Source organism: Staurois parvus, unplaced genomic scaffold (genome assembly GCF_062004578.1).
Source record: "Staurois parvus isolate SC_StPar_1 unplaced genomic scaffold, SC_StPar_1.0 ptg000361l, whole genome shotgun sequence".
Lineage (NCBI taxonomy): Eukaryota > Metazoa > Chordata > Amphibia > Anura > Ranidae > Staurois > Staurois parvus.
The window spans coordinates 3,070,386-3,093,553 of NW_028318157.1; the positions used below are offsets into that span (position 1 = coordinate 3,070,386).

General features: G+C 38.8%; 1 protein-coding gene across 1 annotated transcript in view; it reads left to right on the forward strand.

The window, feature by feature from the left end:
• The window catches only part of NRK (Nik related kinase), a 335,992-nt gene that overhangs the window by 157,159 nt on the left and 155,665 nt on the right, over positions 1-23,168 (forward strand). The window contains exons 12-15 of the mRNA XM_089684925.1: positions 3,117-3,318; positions 6,777-6,938; positions 19,184-19,249; positions 21,247-21,396. Coding sequence (XP_089541051.1) covers positions 3,117-3,318; positions 6,777-6,938; positions 19,184-19,249; positions 21,247-21,396 — 580 coding nt within the window. The remainder of the gene's footprint in view (positions 1-3,116; positions 3,319-6,776; positions 6,939-19,183; positions 19,250-21,246; positions 21,397-23,168) is intronic.

The following is a 23,168-nucleotide window of genomic DNA, read 5'->3' on the forward strand; positions in this document are numbered from 1 at the left end:
CAATTCCCATAGTTTTTTTTTTCACCAGCACCTCCTCAGTGCCCATTTTTAACCAATTAAGGAAAAGCCGGGAACTTTTGGTCCCAAAATTACAGTTCTGTGCAACTCAATTCAAGTTTCTTCAGGGAGTTTTCTTTTTATGCCATCAACTGGCTACAAAAGAAAAAGAAAATAAACTTAGGTTTTTAACAAATGCACCATGTAAATGTTCTTTTGTTTTCATACATGCAAGTATTGTACTGTGTTGCAGATGTTCTGTATTAGCTACAGCCAGTTGATTGCCAAAAGGAGCTTTAAGTTAAAAATCTTTATGGGAATATTAAAACACCTGCTTATTTTCCCTTTTCCAACACATCTGGTTTAGATGATGTACATGATTACAAGCACTTAATTCACTTGCTGCATGTTTCTTCATTGTTGGGTTTTTTTTACCATCTTAAACTTGGCCATACATGGCCTGAATTTCGATTTAAAGTCGATTTAAAAAAAAAAAAATCTTAGGAGTTGGGTGAAAAATTGTCAGCTGAATAGTGACTGCATCCTACTGCATACAGTCCCTATTTGGGTATTCAATATACAATAGCTGGCAGGTGAGATACCTCTATCCACACTGCTTAGCCTGGGTGAGGGAATCTGAATGGGTTTAGAATATATTGTTGAATTGGCTAAAGCTAACTAAATACACATAATAGCTGCACTGCAAACAATAATAAACATCATTTAACCATTTCTGCTATTTTTTTTTTATAGCTCACCTCAGACAGATATAACTAAATGTTATTTGTGATCCAGTTATTAGTAATACCTAAAAATAAAGTATAACCAACCCAATTATTAAAATCTCATATCAGCTGTAACTTTAAACGTTTGTTTTTAATCATTAAATCTGCTGCTTTCATTAAAATACCTAGTGCTCCTGCCATGAAGGTCCTTGTTTCAGACACATTCAAATATTAAATAACAACTCTTTGAACTGTAGATTGATGTATTCACCCTGCCCCTTAAATTGTCCACCGTTTTCATGAAGCTTGTCTAGAGTACTGATGTTCAGCTACCACTGAAGTGTATGATGTAGACCTAAGCTGAAAGTAATGAAACAAAAAAAATGCATAAAAAAAAGAAAAATCAACACATGGCTGTTTATGATACACATGGCTTTAATAAAATAAATGTATTCCAGTTAGGGCTTATCTATTCAGGTGTCATTTTCTGCTTATGTCAATATTTAAATGGTTAGTTCCCCTTTTCAGACAAAAAAAAAGGTGATGTAACACTGTGCACCCTCCCCACCTCCCACTCTCCACTGTACCTAACTCTGTGGGTGGTGAACTGTCAGTGCCCATGCAGCTGTGGATATAAAATCTCTGCTCTTCTCACTATTTTTTTCTGCAGTGCTTCTGGGATGGATCAGAGTAATGCTCCATGCTGGGAGTGATCAATCAGAATAGCTCTGATCTGTCCTGGAAGTGCTGCAGAGATATGAGGAAGAAGGGCAGGTATTTTAAACCTTGGCCCCATGCTTGGGGCACCACTATGTGCTCGCTCCTTAGCCACTGCTCTATGCATCCATAAAAACACAGAACTGCGGCTTTGCCCACCCACCTCTCTCTCCTCATTGGCTCACTGGCAGTGATTGACAGCAGCGGGAGCCAATGAGTAGGGAGAGTTCCCATACAGCCCAGGCTATTGTGAACATCGCTGGATCAGAAGGGGCTCAGGTAAGAATAAGGGGGTGGGGCTGCTGCACACAGGTTTTTCACCTTCATGCATAAAATACAGGAAGGTAAAAGAAAAACCTTGAGCCTTTAGAACCACTTTAAGGCTTGAAAAATAATGCAATTCTGTCCTTTAAAGTGATTGTAAACCCTTACATATACCCAGTGAAGTGACTGGCCTCAGGTGATACACAGATGAAACAAATCCTCCTACATAAGTTGTACCTGTTTATCTCTCAATTCCAAAAAGCAGGGGGTGAGGAGTTGAAGTTACATCAATGAGATCGCTCAGAGCTGATTGGAGGAATAGAGACACACCCCCTTCACACAGCTCACAGGGACAGAGGTGAGGCTGTCAATCTGCTGGAGGTCCCTCCCCATCACCATTATTCTCTTGGTGTCAGGAAAACTCATCAGAAGCGACTTATGATTATAGCAGAGGAATGAAGCAACAGACAGAAAAGACACTTAGTATTCTGAATTGAGACAAGTACACACTGTAGAGGGATATGCTTTTTTATATTTTATGTCTGATGTTTACAACAACAAAAAAAACTTTTAGCAGTTTTCAGGTTGAAAAAGTAATAGAAGGGCTGAACTATACTTTTCTTTACCAAATGGTTAGGTTCCCTTTAGTGTTGTTTGTGTGTTAAAAAGCCTCAACATCTATACTGCAAGGGAGGATCAGCCAATGTGAACTCCAGTCTTCACTTTTATCAGATCATATGACTAAACAGATCCAAAATATGGAAGGACATGTAATAAAAATCCTCTCTTTGAGATCAAGCAGCTGGCACTCTGAACTGCTTCTTGCTCTCAATGACAGCAGTCGCTGACAGCCCAGGTTTCTACTGACAATGAAAAACCAATAAAAAATTGTTTTTCTGATCATGTGATCATGTCAGTTTTGACACAATGGCCACATACAGGCTTGAGGTTTCACTGACAAAAATAAACCTTTCGTTCAGCAGTTGAACACCAATGCCTTTAGACTTCATTGTTCATCTGAAAACCATTTTGTAGCACTGCAAAACATGAAGCAGAGCCTGAGTATGCAATCAGCCGATATAGCTGTCCTTATTCCCTTTAAGTACTCATTGACCAGGCTACAGAGTAATCATGTGAATACCAGCATGTGAGTGCCTGGTCACAATCTTACCAAGAAAAGCCACTCTACATTCTAAAATCTGTTTTCTGGAATATTAAATTTTGCAACTTTTTTTTCACCGCATTTGGAGTGTTGAAAATAAGAGTGTCTTTTGACATCTTCTGTTCTATATTTAACTTCCAAGTTTTGCTAAGCTTGCAAAGTTCTCATTTGTTGGGAGGTTAAATCTTTGTGAGAATATAAAGAGGAAAAAAAAAAACACACAAACTAAAAGTTCCATTATCTTTTTTAAGCTCCATTGTTAATCTTCCTGGCGAATCGACTCTCCGCCGTGAATTCTTGCGATTGCAACAGGAAAACAAGAACAGATCAGATCCTCAGAGACAGCAGCAATTACAGAAGCTAAAAGACCAGGAGAAATACAAAAAACAGCTCTTGGCCGAGCGCCAGAAAAGGATCGAGCAACAGAAGGAGCAACGAAAAAAGCTGGAGGATGTAGGTATTCAGCATCTTTGTACAGCATGCCCAAACCATTGAATTGTCATCTGTGATACACCAAGGGCCCATTCACACCTATATGTGCCTGTTGTAGCATTGCTGTAGTGTGCACATATAGGTGTGAATGGGCCATATGGATTCCCTTAAAGTGTTAGTAAACCCTACAGCAAACAATTATAATGAGGCTTACCAATTCTTAGATGTGATGGCTGCATTAGTTATCTTTTTTTAGGCTCTCTTTCCTTTATTTTCACCGAGTGATTTGGCCAGTAAGTCTGGTTTTCAATAGAAGAAGCTGTCCTGCAGATAGACCTCTTTGCCACTGGCAGATGTGCTCACAACAATCAGATTTACTTAGAAATATGAATAAGGGAAATTATCCAAATCAACTATGCTTAAATAGGATCTATAATGGACTAGGTCACATGTCCCTCAGTTATTAAAACACCAGTATCCCTTACATGAAAAACTACACAGGACTTTTCTGGTGCCATCGCTAACAAGTTTTTTTTTTTTAATAAAAGGACACATTTTATTATACAAAAATTAAAATACAACAATGATAATAAAAAAAGGACAGTTATCTGCACATACGAGGGGCGACTGAAAAGTTCTCAGCCTACCCATGAATCATTTGTCTTAGCCCAATTTTATTTTTGCTACTCATAATACATATCTTTGCAAGGTTCCATACCAAATTTCTCACAAATAGCTTTTTCTTTGTTTCAGTTATTGAAGACATCATTGTCTGAAAGATGGAGAAAGTGTGCAAATGTGCTGTTATCTAATACCTGCTGAAAAAGGGAATGAGTGGACAGGACATCCACAAGGACATGATGGAAACATTAGGGAAGGATGCCCCTTCCTATTCCACCATTAAAATGTGGGTGGCAGAATTCAAGAGGGGGAACCTCTCTGTCCAAGATGCCCCTCGCAGTGGAAGGCCAGCAACTACCTGTACGGAGAGTGTGGGCATATCCCAGGAACGTGTTGGGCACATTTTAACAGTAGTGCTGGACATGCACAACGTGTCAAGTTGGTGCGTCCCAAGAATGTTGAAAATAAAAATGTGACAGACAGCAGGTATTGGATAACAGCACATTTGCTCACTTTCTCCATCTTTCAGACTTAATGACCTTCTGCGCTTCAGTCTTCAATAACTGAAACAAAGAAAAAGCTATTTTTGAGAAATTTGGTATGGAACCTTGCAAAGATATGTACTATGAGTAGCAAAAATAAAATTGGGTGAAGACAAAATGCTTCATGGGTAGGCCGAGAACTTTTGAGTCGCCCCTCGTATATTCTAGTATGCATTATCCAAAATCAACTCCCCAAAGACATATAAGCAAAGTGCTGAAAGTGGGGTCTTTATATTCAATGCGCCTCACAGGTCAACGCCTGCTTCTTCAGAAAAACATAAAATAATGTATTTCTTTATGTTCATATATGTAATGCAAATGGATAGGTGGTATTCATCATTATATCATTAAATACACAAATACAGTCTCCAGATTGAATTGTATGCAACCTACCCCACAATACTTACTCTGCAAAATTACAGATTAAAAGTCACCATAAAGCAGTGTTTCTCAACTCCAGTCCTCATGGACCCCCAACAGGTCATGTTTTCAGGATTTCCATTATTTTGCACAGGTGATTTGATCAGTTTCACTGCCTTAGTAATTACCACAGCTGTTTCATCTGAGGGAAATCCTGAAAACATGACCTGTTGGGGGTCCATGAGGACTGGAGTTGAGAAACACTGCCATAAAGGAAACATTCCCATTTATGCCTGAATGGATGGAATAGAAGTCCAGAATTCATTCAAATTAATGCCATGGGGGATGGATTATGGATAATACATACTAGAATATATGTGCAAATATCTCCTTTTTATTATCATTGCTGTATTTTAATCTCTGCATAATAAAATGTGTACAGTTAAAAAAAAAAAATGATAGAGGTGGTAGCTGAAAAGTCCTGTGTAGTTTTTCTTGTTAGGGAGATTTATGTATTGGCTTCAATGTGTATCTAAATCTTCTAGTGCATTTACCACCTCCCCTCCTTCTCTAGCAGAATAACAATACTGCTGTCCAAAGGTGTTTCTGTGCTCCTTCCTCCAGAGCAGAGGCACTCTAATACAAGATGTGTGTTACTGGCCAAATCACCAGGTGAAAAACGTTATAAAAGCAGACAAAATAAAATAAAAATGAATGCACCCACCACATCGAATGATTGGTAAGCTGGTTTAATATCACTTTAAAAACACTAAAACAGTGCACAGGTGTGAATGAAACACATGAGAAAAACTGAGATTTCTACTTAACATATATTTTCATACCATACAATTCATGTGTTCTGCTGCAGATAAACTGCACAGTATTAGGGCCTATTCATACAACGGGGGGGGGTCATTTACATCTCTTGCAGCTGTGATATCCCATAGTCTAAAGTAACACTCATATAAATCTAATTACTCTATTTAGTCAAGTACATTGCATATTCACTGAAAAAAAAACAAAAACAAAAAAAAACGGTTATGAGTTCTGTATACTTCAGTTGTCCTGATCAGGTACATGTATTCATAAATCATTCCCTAAACATCAGGCAATAATTTAGGTTTAAATTTTTCAGTTCAAATCGCTCTCATAGTTTGGGGCTAGCTGTAATGCATGAGACGCGTCACTACACTAAATATATAAGCCCTCTTTTTTTAAATAAAAACTATAAAAACAGGTCTCAGATTTCAGGCACTAGAATGAAGGTGTCTAGGCAGATTTACAAGCCTGAGATTCCACTAACACAGAGAAGCAGTACAGACTATAAAAATGGAGGTGTGACAACCATTAAGGGCAGCTTGCATAGTAAAATAAAGAACTCGCTTGCATTTTTTAGAAGGGTTTTCTTCAGTATACTTTTCTTAAAAGCAGATTTTTCATGTGTTTTAAGGACTTCAGTGGCGAGATTTTTGTGCTTGAGTTCCAACATAGATACACTTGCCTGATCAATTTACAATTCTTTTTATAACATGAAAAATTCTGTTCAAAAGCTGTGGTAACACTCCAGCTTTAGCACAGAGATTCCAATGTGGGTTGGTAAAAAACAGAAACTGCAGTGGCAATGGGAATTTTACCCTAGTAAGCCTCAAAAGTGAAAGCCAGTGGGTGAGATCCCATTAGACTCTACCTATAACTACACTATCTCTTTGAGAAAACGTTAGCATTTAATGGCTCATTTCAGAATGATACAGTTTAGAATGTACAGAGCATAATGTGACAGCTGCACTTGGAAATGTTACAGGTCAACTTAATCTTGAGCAGGTTTAATGATCATTAGTGTGAGAGCAAGTCCCTTAGATATTAAGATAATTCTGGAGACCCATATCTTACCATCAGCTAGCAAGTAAATATTATGCTGTATGGGATTGTAACTTTTTTTTTTTTTTTTGAGCACAGCATCAGAAAAGAGAACTGGATTTGAGGAAAACCCAGCAATGTGAGCCTAAACTGACGGAGTGGGAAGGACAAAAACGGGACGGAAGAAGGAAGGAGGGAAGGAAGCAAATAGAGAATGAGAGATGTGTTCTGGTTGATGTACATGGTGCAGAAAGGAAACAGGTAATACTACACAGCAGATAACTGAATATTCCTTGGCAAATTTCCCCGATATGACATTGTGGAATTTGTTTTGCAACCTCAATTCTGGTAAAAAAAAAAAAGGATCTAAGAAGCTCTAAACCAGGGGTATCGAATTCAAATTCATGAAGGTCCAATCAGTAAAATGTGCTTTCAGCAGAGCTCTAAAGCACATGTTTGAGCAATGACTCAGATCATTCATATGACAGTCTTCTCCACATATATCACAATCCAGTTCTTATGTCAGCATCTTCAGTCCCCTTTTTACATCACCCCCCCACAGTAGTATCCTCTGCACCCCTTCACATCAGCCCCCCCCCCCACAGTAGTATCCTCTGCCCCTCCTTCACATCACCCCACAGTAGTATCCTGTGCCCCTCCTTCACATAACCCTCCACAGTAGTATCCTTTGCCCCCTTCACATCACCTCCCCACTGTAGTATCCTCTGCCCCCCTTCACATTACCCCCCCCCCCACAGTAGTGTTTCTCATGCCCCCCTTCACATATATATCACTGTCCCACAGTAGTGTCCTCTGCCCCCCTTCACATCACTCCCACACAGTAGTGTCTTCTGCCCCTCCCCATAGCAATGTCTTCTGCCATCCCCCCCAAAGCAGTGTCCTCTGCACTCTTCACCACCCTCATATTAGTGTACTCTACCCCCCCCCCCATAGCAGTATCTTCTGCCCCCCCCCCCCCATAAGTGTACTCTGCTCTCCCATAGTAGTATTCTCTGCCCCCTCAACAGTAGTTTCTTCTGTCCCCCACAGCAGTGTCCCCTGCTCAACCCCCATAGCAGTGTCCCCTGCCTTCTACACATCACCCATCCACACAAACACACAGCGGTGTCCTAGCCCCATTCATCCTCCTACCTATCACAGGCACACAGCAGTGCGGAAAGTGGGAAGCAGGACAGTTCTGAACTAAGGGTGGAAGTGAGATCTGCGGGAGTTAACTTTTCATATTAAGAAGCTATTGATTGGTTGCTAGGCCCACCCTGTCTGAAAGGGTAACTGGGGCAGCTCCTGCCGTCCAGCCAGAAGTGTCCTGCCTCCAGCTCTCCAATCTGCTTGGAGGATGAGACTTATGGGAATGATAGGTCCCTAAGTGGCACAACCACGGCAGTTCAAATGGGACAGTGATGTGGTCCACCATTTAGTGATCCCTGCTCTAAATCCTAAATTTGTACACATTGAAAGCAGCCAATAATGGGTCTTAGCAGAGAGACTGACGCTAGCTAATATAAAAAAAAATTTAATATCTTTATGGAAGTGGCAATCCCCTTTAAGGGGAAACTATATAATATTTTGAATGAACATATTTGGAGTAACTCTTTAATGTGACCATTTACTAGCTTACTGCGGTGTTTAAAGCAGAATTCAAGCCAAGAATAACCAGATAAAACAGCCCATTGAAGGATAATAGAACACCAATATTTTCTGCAATATTCAGCTTCAATCCAATCTGATGGCCTGCATACATCAGTTCATTTCCCCTAAGCGCAGGTTGTTCTGGACCTACCCTAGCCTGTTACTGGATAGTAAAAGTAGAAGCTTCACAGTGATGAGCACATCTCTCTGTCACTCTGCTTTCTCTACCAATCAGCATGCTTCTTAAAACACATGAACTCATTGTCTCCTTGTACTGCTTTTTCTTCTCACCGTCTAGCCCTGCTATAAAAAAAGGACTGAGGGACTGTAAGAGGCTGAGGTGTCTAGCAGACATATACTTTTTCTAGTTGTTAAAGTTTTTAAGTTGAAACAAAATTAAACAACATTTACCAGTGCTATACTATAGTTATAGTAAATACTATAGTTTGTGAATATAAACACATGCTACAAGGAAAAAAGAAATGTACAGGGCATTATTTAAAGATAAAATTTTACATAATACCATAAATAAAGTTCAATAGTTCCAATATTTTTATATTAAGTTTTAGTTAAATTCCTTAAGCAGCCTAATTATTGCTAGCTCAGATACTTGAGTTAAATGATTAAAATAACATTTTTAATGTTTTTTTTTTCAGCGCACTGTTTATTTTGCAAGACATTTTGTGCTTAGCCTTTCTATTCTTAATTAATACATTTGTTTTTACGCTACTTATTAGTTTTTCCCTGTAAAAACAGTATTCATTTTTTTTTTACCAACAAAAATAAATATAGCTGTATGGCAGAGCCCAGATCTCAATGCAGATCACACTGGTTTATATAAACCTTGTATTCCATCCCTTCGCTATCCCCATCTAATTTATACAATTAATGGCATGTCTTAAAAGGCAGACAAGGGTGCCTTTTTAAGGTGGAGGCCTTGTATTCACTTTACAGCATTCTTGGTGCCTTCTGTTAAGTTGTGCTAGTGCTAATCACACCCATGAATTTACCATGCTTGAGGCAGTATTCCCCCTATGACTTTAAGTGCAATCGGTTGTCTCCAGTTGGGCCTTCAAGCCGAACTCAAGATAGATATAAAAGATACAAATCAATGCAGCTCTGCAATCATTAATGCATAATGAAATATCTTACATTCCAGCAGTGTAAATATCTGAATTTGACTTGGCATAAACCTCTTGTAGTCACTGTAAAACCAGGCTGGAATGTAAGAGTAAGAAGGTATAGAAGGAGCCAATCAGTTCATGAGCTGATAAGAAGCATACTGGTAGGAAGAGAAAGAGTGAGAGATGAGCTCATCGTCATGCTGTTTCTTCTTTCACTATCCAGTCACTGGCTGGGGTAGATCCAGGATGATGCAGAGTAAATGAGTTGAATAATACTGGCAATCTATAAGCAGAAAAACATACTGCCAGGGAAACTTCTGGATTGAAGCTCAATACTGCAGCAAAATCTACTTTTGTTATTTTATCTTTTAATGAGCTACACATTTGTATGTCGTTCTCTTTGGCCGGAGATCTGTTTTAATGAGGAGTGTGTCACAATGACTCTCCTTTCTTTCAGTCTTTCACAGTGCCCTCTGTTACATGCCTGACATCAACACATTCATTTGCCAGCAAGAAGCAACCAACTCTAGAAGTGCAAGTGTGTGTTCTCTATACAGCTACACATTATAGCACCTACAGTACATATTGTAAACTGTCAATTACCCTTTGGGACAGTGCACATGTGCAGGCCCAGCTGAAAATATTCTGACAATAAGATCCACAGGTAAAATGCAACAATGAGAGGAGGAAAATTTTAACAGAGGGGACTATGTTTTAAGTAGGGATGGCATAGCTTAGTTCAGTTTCTGGGGGGAAGGGGGTTGCAGAATTGTACTGAGGTTCTGAATGTTAATGCAAAATCTATTGAAGTCATTCAGAATGAAATCTCTAAAATCAGGTCTGGATAATGTAAAGGCTAACAGGCAAGGGATTACCAACCAAATGGCAATGGGCGCTGGGCATTGCCCTAAGGGACATGTACTAATGAAGAATACAGGAATTTTCAATTACCTGTAAATTCTTGTATTTGAAGTACAGTAGAAGACTTGCATTCACAGACCATGTAGACTACCTTTAGGTGACTGAACACCAGCAAAAAGCTTGTTGGGGTCACCCCTAGAGTTTATTCCTATAATCCTCCTAACTCTGTGAAACTCCAGTTTTTAAACAAGTAAGGAGGAATGATCAAGACACAGTACATTACTCTGTCCTGTACTGGCAGATAATTAATTCACAGTTAGATCAGAATTGCTATTATCTTAATTGTACAGTACAAGGCACAGGATCAATCAGACTGTGGGGAAAAAACTAAGTGGGCCAACAGGTTTACAGGAAAACTAGAATTACAGGACCTGAACAAAAAACATTCAAATAACAACTTGAAGCAACTTGTGCCAAAAGGATGCAGCAGCCAAAGCCTGAGCATCCAAATGATGACAGCTTTGTAAAATGGGGTCTGATAGGTCATAAATCCTGGTGATAAGTTGCATGATCCACCTGGCAATGGTGGAGTGGGAAGCAGAATGCACTTTACAAGAGCCCACAAAAACAAAAAGGAATTCAGCCTTGCGAACAGAGGCTGTGGCTTTAAGGGGAGGATGAACTTGAGGTTAGGTCCAAACCTTAGCATTAAAACTCCCAAACATTCACCTGTTTGGCAGGAGGTGAACATAATGTATAATAGCAGTTTCGCTACTGCTATTATGCATGACATCTTCCTGCTGTCAGCAGTGGTTAAGCATGCCAGCAGGTGCAGCCACCACTGAATCCCCAACAACCAGCATTGTCACCGACCCAGTTTCCTTACATGATCATGACTCCCCAGCCATGCAAGTAAAAAGGAGCAGGGTGGTGGTGACATCACTGATCAAATATGGCCATGTCCATATTTGGTCAATGTCACATATCACCACTCCCTTGCATAGAAACCCAATGACAAATCTAGAAAGCTTTCATTAGTGGTGGATGAGCAGTGTGAGTGGACAGGTTGACACATCAATGGGTTTTTATGTACTCCTCATTCACATGGGGGAGGAGGATATCTGGAGGCAGATCCACCCTGTATCCCCCACAACCACTGGGCCAGGGTTGTGGTGAGGAAGCCCTTGTCCTCTTTAACATGGCTCTCCTTCCCCCCACATTGAGGGCATGTGGCCTTGTATGAATTTAGGGGTAGTGAGGCTGTGCCCCTTTCCTTGCCTGTCAGGGGCTTTAAGGGGATGATGAACTTGAGGTTAAGTCCAAACCTTAGCATTAAAATTCTGCATGCTCGGATTAAGAGAGGCTGATATTGATTGGGGGGGAGGGGGGGGCGCCATGCCATTTTTTTTGGTGGCACCTGCCCCTTTAAAATTCCTACCACACCATAAAGGTAGACAACATAGGGCGGTTTCGTTTTCATATTTTGGAGCAGGATAAAAGGGAAGGAAGAAATGTATTCTCATTGAAGTGGAAAAGAGATCACCTTGGGTAGAAATGAAGATTTCAGTCTCTCAAATCAATTTGCAGATTTGTCTTTTTGTGCAAAACAAGAAAGGACTGTTTACCAGTAAGAGTTTCTAACTCAGAAACAGGCAACACAGATGTATTGTCCACCAGGAAGGCAACTATACAAGTGAGGTCTTCCAATAGAATGTCTGCAATTTGCTCAAAAGGGGCTCTCTAAAAAACAGAGCACCAGATTAAGATCCCACGGTGACACAGGAGGCCAAATTTGGTGATTTTTATGAGCAATCCCTGAATAAAAAAAGTCTTGATTACGGATCGCAAGGCAGGTGAAGCAGGAGGTTTCTGGAATAAAATAGATAAAAGCACAAACCTGACCCATAAGTGTATTTGGGTCCAGGGTGGAAGAGAGACCAAAATGCAAGTGATAAAAGAGTATTCCCTAGGACTCAGCTTTCTATCCTAACATCAGGCAAAGTAAGCCTTCCATGTGCAATGATAAACTTGTGGAGTTGGATTTCTTGCTCTGAATAAGATGGGAACTGCAAAGTCATAAATACCCTGATCGTTTAGGACCTGGGTTTCAAAACTTATACTGTTAAAGCCAGCTACTGAGAAGCAGGATGGAATAGGGGGTCTTGGGACCAGTACTACTGGTCTGTTTAGAAGTGGCTTATCCACCAGAAGTCTTAGTAGGTTTGCTTACCACATCTTTCTGGCCAAACACTTTCCTCCTCTTTCTTCCCCAGCAGTTGAGGAAGGATGTTCAACAGAGGAGAGATAACAAAAAAATTGAATGGGGCTCAGGAATTCACTAGATCATCAATTCTTAAGGCTGGAAGATCCCTAGGCTTGGCCATAAATCTTTTCAGCTTGTTGTTGATCCAGGTGGCCAGGAAGTCTACATCTGGTTTTCCCCACATTTGACAGATTTTGAAGGATCTTGTAGTGCAGAGACCACTCCCCCATGTCTAGGTCTTGACAGCTTAGAACGTCCATCTGCTATATGTCCTCACCAGATCTGTGGCTGTCAGAGAGAATGTAAGATTCCTCCCAGAAGAGTAGAATACCTGTGTGTTATAGGACAGCTTGAGCTCTGGTGCCTGCCTGATGGTTTATATAGGTTATTGCTGTAGAATTGTCAGACTGTACCCTGGCTAGGTTACCTTGCAGAATAGAAGTCCAATGCTGTAGAGATAATCTGATGGCTCTTATTTCTAGAATAATTATGAAAGGTTTTGACTCCTGTAGGGACCTTGTCTCATGCACCATCAAGAAGTGTAAACTTCATCCCAACCTGTAATGCTAGCATCTGTTGTCAGTGTCACTGGAGATTCACCATGTTAGGGAAAGCTTTGTTTGACTGGACAGAAATATTTGTCAAACCAAGGATTGAATTTTCCTGTTCCACATCATTAGTAAGGTGATTAAAGTGAAGTGGATTGAAACTAGATAAAGAGGACTGCCTCAAAAGTAGGCTACCATCAAGCCTAGCACATTCATGCAGAAGCAAATTTAGAAGTGTCATTTTGATCTGAGGGTCCATGTGTGGGATCATAGGCAAGAAACTTTCTGTTGAGGAAGGAAAATTCTGGCTTGGTCTGTGTCCAAGATTAGATCCAAGAGCTCCAGATGATGTGAGGGCTGCAGAGTGGACCTTGGAACGTTTATTATCCAGCTAGAAACTGGAAAGAACTGAATTAGAGAGATTAGAATCAGAGAAAAAAAAGAAGACTAGTCCGTCCAGAAGTCCAGTTCACACCAACCCAGGAATCAGTTCTGTCCGTTCGGGACCTGTAGGTAAGTAACCCATGGGGGTCCATATTTTGTCAAATGTGGTTCTTTTGTCTCACAGGACACTCACATTCTTTTCATGAAGCACAATCCAAGTGAGCTTGTGCTTCATTAATGCTATATCAATGATTGGGCTTTTTCAAGCCATGGCAATGGTGATTTTGGCTGCCAAAAACAAAGTAAATAAAAAGTTTGTGTGTGCCTGGGGACAGTCTCAACTGGCTTGTTCAACAAAGCGAAGCAGGCATTTTAAGTTATGTTAACCATAGTAACCAAAAATATGAGAGAATTAAATATCAGCCGATTTTTAACTCACCTGAATTAGGGCATGCCAACTTGTATATCTAGTTCAGAATTCATGAATCCAAATTGTTGGGATTAGCTCCAGACCTCTGACCAGCATGCAACAACTGTTGATTCTTCTGGCAAAATTATCACCAATTGTAGAAAGTAGGGTCATAAGTGACATTGTGGAGCATGAAAAGAATGGTATCAATTATACTAGATAGCACCTGTATATCAAAGGATCTAATATGAATACAGTCTATGCTGTGAGTACTCAGGAGAGTGGAATGTTGTCCAACAAAGTTGGATATTTCTAAAGACCTCAAATCACCCCCAAAAGATAGGCCTTGTATGTGGATTTCATTCTCTCCAATTAAAATGAGTTTTATTAAGTTGATAGGGGTTCAAATTCAGCTGTAGGCACTGTCTCCCTCAGGATAGCACAGAGTGCACCTGCACAGGTTGCACGTCTTCCATTTCTCATTGAATTAACAGTAGGATTGTAATGAGAGAACAGAAAAAAAAGTTTAGTCACTTTTAGACACAGTAGGTACATCAGAAAACAAACAAGTCTTTCACTTAAATGTCAAAATATTTCTGAAAGGCATTCTTGTACTTTGTAAAGTTAAAAAGTATAAAGTTCAGCAATATATAGAAAGTCACAGTAGAAGACACGTGAATATTTCAAAGTGATTAAAATACAGGAGGGGTTAGTCTTTGGATCGGCAGGGATTCAGCCCTGAAGAATATTATGTTCATAAATGGACAAGGTTTATATAGCTAACCTAGCTCACACATCTGATAGAAGCATTTTGAAAGAAAAGAAGCACACAAAATCACTCATTAAATAATGTATTATATATACCTATTGTAATTTTGTTTCCTTGTATTTATTTTTTTAATTGTAGCACAAGGTTCTGGTTAGTCTAATAAAGTGAATATTGAAGATGTCAGTTATACACTGTGTGGTGATGGCAAGACATGGTGGGAAGCCTAATTTTGCAATGTTCATCATATTCCAAACCTTGGTCCATCACACTCCACCACCATAACCTTTACTTAGCCAAAGTAGCAACTTTACTTATAAATATCTAGTGAGGACAGGGTCTTCTCAAATTATCCATTGGAACCCATAGAAGTTCACAAATTTTATTTTTTGTTAGCTTTGAATAGTGAGGAGGGTTTACATCTTTGCAAGTTTTTATTTTCTGTCTGTGGCCTCATCAGGGATATTTTTCCCAATTTCCTGTTCCTAAGTGACTTGAGCTAGAAATGTGGGGCATGGTGTAAACCAGAACCAGGAAGGCACAGATATCAATACACACAGTCAGAAAATGTAACCTTTTGTTTTGTCGATTTACCCATTGAAGAACGTTTCCCAATAGGGATCTCACTCCTTATATGGTTTTTTTTTCCATTTTTATTCACAAGACTGAAAAGGGTACACAGAGCATTTTATTTCTGCAGCGGGAAGACTAAATGAGTAGGGCTGAACTGGAAAAGTAGAAGTTACTAAAAAATAGAATAGAATTCAGTCAGTTGGCAACTAAAATGTTACTATTGGGCGGACTGGCACTTCAAACTAACATACTCTTAAGGGCATATTTATACACAGAGTGTGATCGTAAATCCTCCTGGGGCATGCGTTTTAATTTACAGCAATTGAATTACATTCACTGCATTTAAAATATCCCCCTTAGCACTTGCAGTATTGACTATTGTGAGCATATTCTGCCACAGCACTGTTTTCACATACATTAAATCCTTGTGTGCTACCATTAGTAAAGACAACAGTAGTGCATGATCCCTGGTTTTTGAAGTTATGATTTTCATTTTCACTGTACCACTTACAACATATTATCCTATATATGGGTCTGGGATTAAAAATACCATTTCAGTCTTTGCAGATGACACCAAGCTGTGCAGTAGAATAACGTCCTTACAGGATGTCTTCAACTTTCAAGCCAACCTCAATGCACTGTTTAATTGGGCAACTATGTGCAAATGAGGTTTATTGTTGATAAAATGTAAGGTTATGCACTTGGGGACTAAGAATATGCATGCATCATACATACTAGGGGAAGTACAACTGGGGGAATCAATGGTGGAGAAGGATCTGGGGGTTCTGGTAGATTACAAGCTTAATAATGGCATGCAATGCCAAGCTGCGGTTTCTAAAACAAGCACAATCCTCTCTTGTATTAAAGAGGTATAGACTCCAGAGAGAGATATCATATTACCCCGGTACAAATCATTAGTAACACCTCTTCTGGAATATGCAGTTCAGTTTTGGGCACCAATTCACAAAAAGAACATTGGGGAACTGGAGAAAGTATAGAGAAGGGCAACCAAACTGATAAGAGGCATGGAGGAGATCAGCTGTAAGGAAAGATTAGAGGAACTGAATTTATTCTCTCTTGAGAAGAGGAGATTAAGGGGGATATGATCAACATGTATAAATACATCAGTGGTTCATATAGTAAACTCAGTGTAGAGCTATTCACCCTGAAGTCATCACAGACGACAAGGGGGCATTCTTTACGTCTGGAGGAAAAGAAATTTCATCTCCAAACACGGAAAGGTTTCTTCACAGTGAGAGCTGTAAAAATGTGGAATAGACTCCCTCAAGAGTTGGTTCTGGCCAGCTCAGTGGATTGCTTTCAAAAAGGCCTGGATTCTTTCTTAGATACACAGAATATAACTGGATACTAACATTTATAGGTAAAGTTGCTCCAGGGAATATCCATTTGCCTCTCGGGGGATCAGGAAGGAAGTTTTTTCCCTGCAGGAGCAAATTGGATCATGCTTTGTTGGGTTTTTTTTGCCTTCCTCTGGATCAACTGTGGGTATAGGATTATAACTTTTTTTTTATTATTATTTTTTTTTATGGCTGAACTGGATGGGCTTTTGTCTTTTTTCAGCCAGACTAACTATGCAACTATAGGATAGTAGTACTGCCTGATTTTATTTAGAAAAAGACAACTGCTATGCCAAAAAGCCCATTTATAAAAAACTTTGTTATTAAAAATAAAAAAGTGTCACTCTTAAAGAATGGGTGGAGCATATTACACTCTGGTACCAAATTAAAAAAGAAAAAAGCGCCACTTTCAAAAAACACCAAAATGTGAGCAGCATATCCCACTCAAAATAAATTTTGGCAACAATAATCCTAATTAAAAGGTATGCGCTAATAACAAACTTATACAAAGGTGTATATCATCATCCAAAAAACATTAGTGTTTTAAATAAATTATAGTGTCCAAACATAAATTAGTGTCCAAAAAATATATATATATCTTCAGTGACTTGAACCAATTGTGAAAAATCCACCACCAAAGGAGATTAAATGAACTCACCAGAGCTAATGGCTGGTCAGATTATAGACCAGCAACAGCGCTTGTGCTCTGGGAGCAATGAACCCGATGTCCAAATAGATATGGTGATGTTTCAGATACTTCCAGATAATAATCACAGACAAACAACTTTGCAGCCCAAGCTCTTATGATGAACTTCTCCACTCTCTCTCATACCTCCATGAGAGCATGCAGTACGTTTTTTTCATTTATCTCTTTAATAAAAAAGGTATAAGGAAACTCACAAACAAGGTGTCCAACAGACACCAGCTTCAATCGCAAAAAAGGGTTGAGATACAGTTAACACTCACCGCGGATCTCTCCCATACAGCACAGAACAGCAAGGTTCTGTGCTGTATGGGAGAGATCCGCGGTGAGCGTTAACTGTATCTCAACCCTTTTTTATTAAAGAGATAAATGAAAAAAACGTATTGCACCATTATGTTCTCTTTTTTGTCCCTGAGTGTACTGCATGCTCTCATTGCTCCCAGAGCACAAGCGCTGTTGCTGGTTTATAATCTGACCAGCCATTAGCTCTGGTGAGTTCATTTAATCTCCTTTGGTGTTGGAATTTTCACAATTGGTTCAAGTCACTGAAGATATATATATATTTTTTGGACGCTAATTTATGTTTGGACACTATAATTTATTTAAAACACTAATGTTTTTTGGATGATGATATACACCTTTGTATAAGTTTGTTATTAGCGCATACCTTTTAATTAGGATTATTACACTCTGGTACTAGCGGGTTATTTTTTAACATCGGGGATCACCAAGTTTAATAGAGTATGGCGTAGTTGGCTAGATGTTCCAGGCCTCGGACCTGGTGGAAATGGTTATGGATAGACTTGTTGGGTTGATATTTCATAGTATGTGTTTGGAGTAAAAATTGCAGGAATATCCTTTTATTTACTTTTGTACAGCTGTGAGGACACTTGGCGGATCATGATATTGTGATGTGTACATGTCCTGAGTCAGTCAGTCAGTCTTAGACACTGTATTGTGGAAACTGGAACATTTGGTTCATTTGTATGCTTGACCTTTGTCTCAATAAACCTTTGCTTGACAAAAAAAAATAAAAATAAATTATAAGTGTATGTATAGCCAAAACGTTTGTTATGAATAGAGTATAGAAGGGTAAATAACCCACCCCCCCCCCCACCCCCATCATTTTATTTTTTTGCTGCCCATGTTGAAGAGTTTCTTTTATGTATTCTGCAGATGTGACAGTGAATGAGTGGAAGTCTCTACAAAGTGAGGGTAATTTTCTTTTTAGCTGCCATTGGCATCAGTGTCATCTTTGGAAAATGTACTGCCACCATTTGATTCTAGTGAGAATGGTTAACTGATGGATTTTTAATCACTTTCTGTCCTAAGGCTGGTACATATCGGCTGGTTCAACAGAAACCAGCTGACAGTTGGCCCGTATTTATAGCAGCCTGTCTGACAGAAGCCAGTCTAATGACTGGCTTTTATTGCATGGTCATACTGGAAAACCAGCATCCAATCAGCACTTGCAGCCAATGGCTGTCTGGTCAGCATGTTCTGGCAGAGGGACGGTCCCCCTATCAGAAGACATTAGCTCAGCAGCGAGATCGCTCCAATAACATCCCTTAGCTAGTAACGCGACCCCTGGGTTGTATTCTTCATTAGATATTGGTCACTAGGAAAAATAGTGAGGGTGAACCTGCCCAGCAGGGACAAGCAGTAACAAAAACTTGAAAGGAGTTCTAATCCTTCCTACTCTATCTAAAACAAAAAATGCTATATATACAGACACACAAACCTTAGCTTTCTAATTAAATCTGAAGCCTGGTGATTTTATAAAACTTGTACATGGTTGGTATGCAGAACTCCTTCAAAAAACGTCTAAATGCTTTAAAGTATTACAGTGTCTTAATTCTAACTGCAGCATGAAGATATATTACAGAAAACAGATGGAAGAAGCAACCCAACAGAAAAGTCTATACCTGGAATGGTAAGGAAGATGTTTGTGAATAACAGTCATGCTCTATGCTAGAGTACATAATTGTGTCTAAAGGCATTATTTTGTTTAGTACAGCAAAAAAGGCTAGAATATGTGTTGAAATTTTTATTGTCCGTGTCTCTAATGGGGAAATTAATATTTCCTGTGTGTCCCAGGGTTAGGACTATTGTCACAAGGTCTGAAAGTGAAGGAAAATCAATTTTTTTTCACTGGAACAGGAATAGAGGGGTAATCTTTTGATAGAAACACCTGCATATGCACAGCTCAATTTACATTTTGGCACACTTCAAGTGTGCCAGGTTGACTGCACTCCCGTATATGCATGGGAGTGATGTCAACCCAGTCCGGCCAATCAAAACTTTTGAAGACTGGCACCTGGAATAACCTGGGGAGAAGATGCTGGCATCAGAGAATGACCTTGCTGGTGCCAGACCATTGGAAATAAAGCAAGTATCTGTGACTTTATTTTAACTTGAACACTGACAGAAGTGCTTACAACGGTCAGTTTAATTATTTATGTAAAAAACTTTCAGAAAAAGAAAACCGATGGTGTAATGCTTAAAACGTAATAGCTGGAGTTCATCTTTAATTTGTTAGTCAAATCAATGTAAATCTACTAGTGCAACCAACACTGCCCTCTTCCCATATTGACAATGCTGCTGTCCAAAGGTGATTGCTTCTCCAGTGGAGTGGACACCCTAAGATGGGCATTGTGTTACTAGCTGGACCACCAAGTGAAAATAAAGGGGGAAAAGCCTAAAAAAGAAAACAAATACAACCGCTATGTTTGTTTAAGGATTTGGTAAACTATTATAGATTTTAGTTTTTGGGTTTAATACCACTTTAAATACAAAAATTGGACTCTATAAAACCATTTTATTCCTGTTCAAGCTGATTCTAACTTCAGCTGCATTCGTTGACATGTAAAGAATCTCCTAATGGAAGTTCTCAATTGTGAAGGCTATAATGCATATTACCCAAGACCCTGATATTGTGCAGTCATTAATGATGCGTTTCATACATGAGGAACATCAGTCATAAGATCAAAATATTAAATTAAAACTTTAGACAATATGTATATTTTTAGTATAGGGTAAAATGGTTAAAAAGGTAAGAAGCTACCTCAATTTCAATTGCCATTTGTGTGCCATTAGAGATATTTTGCTTCACTTCCTTTAATGGAAACACAATGGGGTTTATTTACTAAAGCTGGAGAGTGCAAAATCAGGCTCACTTCTGCAATCAGCTTCTAACCTCAGCTTGTTCAGTTTATTTATCTCAGGTACTTCTAAAACGTTGTCAATTTACGAAGCACTTCACTATATATATATATATATATATATATATATCTCCATCTATCTCATTCACATCAGTCCCTAACCCTCAAGGGGTGTACAATCTAAGGTCCCCAACTCACATTCATACATACACATACTAGGGCCAGTTTAGACAGGAGTCAATTTACCTACCAGCATGTCTTTGGAGTGTGGAAGTCAACCGGAGTACCCGGAGGAAACCCAGTAAGGCACAGGGAGAACATGCAAACTCCAAGCAGGTGGTGCCATGGTTGGGATTCGAACCAATGACCCTAGTACTGCCAGGAAGAAGTGCTAACTATTTAACCACTGTGCTGCCCAGTTAAAACTTTGGTAATAAAACCTGGAATTTGATCAGTTTCTATGCAGAAGTAAGCCTGATTTTGTACACTTTAGCTTTAGTAAATAAACCCTAATATATCTTTTCAAAATGAAGGCATAGCTTTGACAATTGTCACTAGAATAATGTTAGGGTTACTATTGGCAATGGTCAAAGGGAAAAATAGAAGGATGAATTTCCCCAACAGAGACCCAGAAAGCAATAAAAAACCCTTACTTAATTTAAAACTGGAAAATGTTTTGGCCAAGAGTATAAAAGATTGTCGTAATCAATATTATTTGTTGTAGCAGAAATAGCATACGTAATATTGCCATGTTTGTTTGTTTTTTAAGAAAACAGATTTGCAAAGCCAAAGAAAATTTCACCGTACACTGCCCAAAGATCAGACTCAGCTGTTATTTCTCCAGCATGATCATATGGGGAAACATGTAGAACCAACAAATCATACTGTTAACCATCCAAATGTGAAGCCCATTAATGATGTAAGTTCCTAGTTTTATTGATATATACATTCACACTAAATAAATTCATACTACCCTAATGCCAGCCCTACTTTATGCATAAAATTGTTCATATTGCTTAAAGATACTACCATCATGTAGTGACCAAAGTTTGAAAGATAAAAATTGGTCACTGGACATAAATTATCGTTCGATTTGGTCACATTAGAAAGGAAGTGATGAAATAAGTTTGACCTTACAGTTGTTATCTGAATTAAAAAAAAAATGTTGCAATAATGTTTGCGAAAAGCCATTTACCTTGTCTTTACTTAATTTTTGCTTAAATTTTTTTAATTACTATAATAAATGGCAACCTGTTCTTAAAAATATACTATGTGCCCTACTAGATGAATGTATAATTTTTGTTTGTGTAGATGACTGATCTTGGAATCTGGATTGTACGTTATAAACAAACTTGATTACTTATACGTTAAATTTTTCTTGTACATAGACATGAAAAACTGAACGATTTTTAGCACGTGTGAAAGCCACTAGCCATACAAATTTTGATTATTCAATAAAAATATTTTACCTTTTCAATCAATTTTTCGTCTTTGAAATTTGAGAATTTTCACCCACTATTGGAAAATTGTCTGAACATACATATCACTGGAATTTCAACTGATTTTTCGCATAGTGTATATCCAGCATAAGAATTACTATTTGCCTTCCCCGTTGCAGACATCTGTGCTACGTGTGCGGTTTTTCCACCTCTTTTTTTTTTTTTTTTTTTTTTTTTTTTTTATTGGGGATGACTTTTCCACCTTATCAAGTTTTTTGTTTGAGGAGGTTTAATTTTATTGTTCTGTACTGTGCTCTCCTAAGAGCATAGGCTTGTTGTAAGCAGTTTTTGTTATATGGATCTGTATAGTGGATTCTGTACTGCTCATCCCACCAATAAAGGATAGTGAAAATGGCACCTATAGACAAAGGGTTGCCTAGCAGGGGTATAAAAGGTGAAGTAAAACAGAGTCCCATCTATTTTAATGGGATCAAAGGGACACCCCAAAATATATTTGAATAATCAAAGTAAACATATTATTGTGAAATAATTTTATTTTAAAAAAAGAATATTTTAATGTATTGTGGAATGGTTTACTACACAAAACCCATATGCCATCATGCTATGTTCATGTTACAATAGCTGCACAAGAGATTTGGTTGCTGCACAAGAAGTTTGGTTGTGGGTAAATCAGGCATGACATGTTTAGTTCTTATGCAGCAACCTACTACACCAAAAGGAAAATGGTTTTCTCCCACATTTTTGGTTTTTACTGTGGACCATTGGGGAGATTTTAAGTAACTTTTTGTCCCTGTGATGTCCATACAAGAAATTGGAAGTGCGACAGGAAGGCATGAAAAGCCATCAAAACATTATCAACATTTTAAACCTCTTCGTTCCAGTTCACACCAGAAATTGCACAGGAACTCTCTCCATGTTCATGTGTTTTAGTGCAATGCAATTTTCAGTTCATTCATTTGAATGGGCTTAAATTGCAATGGATCACATTAAAATGTAGTGCATGTACTACTTTTAAAAACACATTGCAACTGGATGTCATGGTACTGCTGTTCCATGTAATCTGGTGCAGGTAAATGCACTGCGTTTGTCATTAGGAATCTATTGACACCCACAGCAGATTGCACACTCAGTGCTTTTGGATTGCGGTGCAGGAAACATGCATGGAATGCAGGTTTCCAGCACCGCATTCCAATGTGAACCAGCACTTACTCTACTTTGTGGTTTTAGGTTT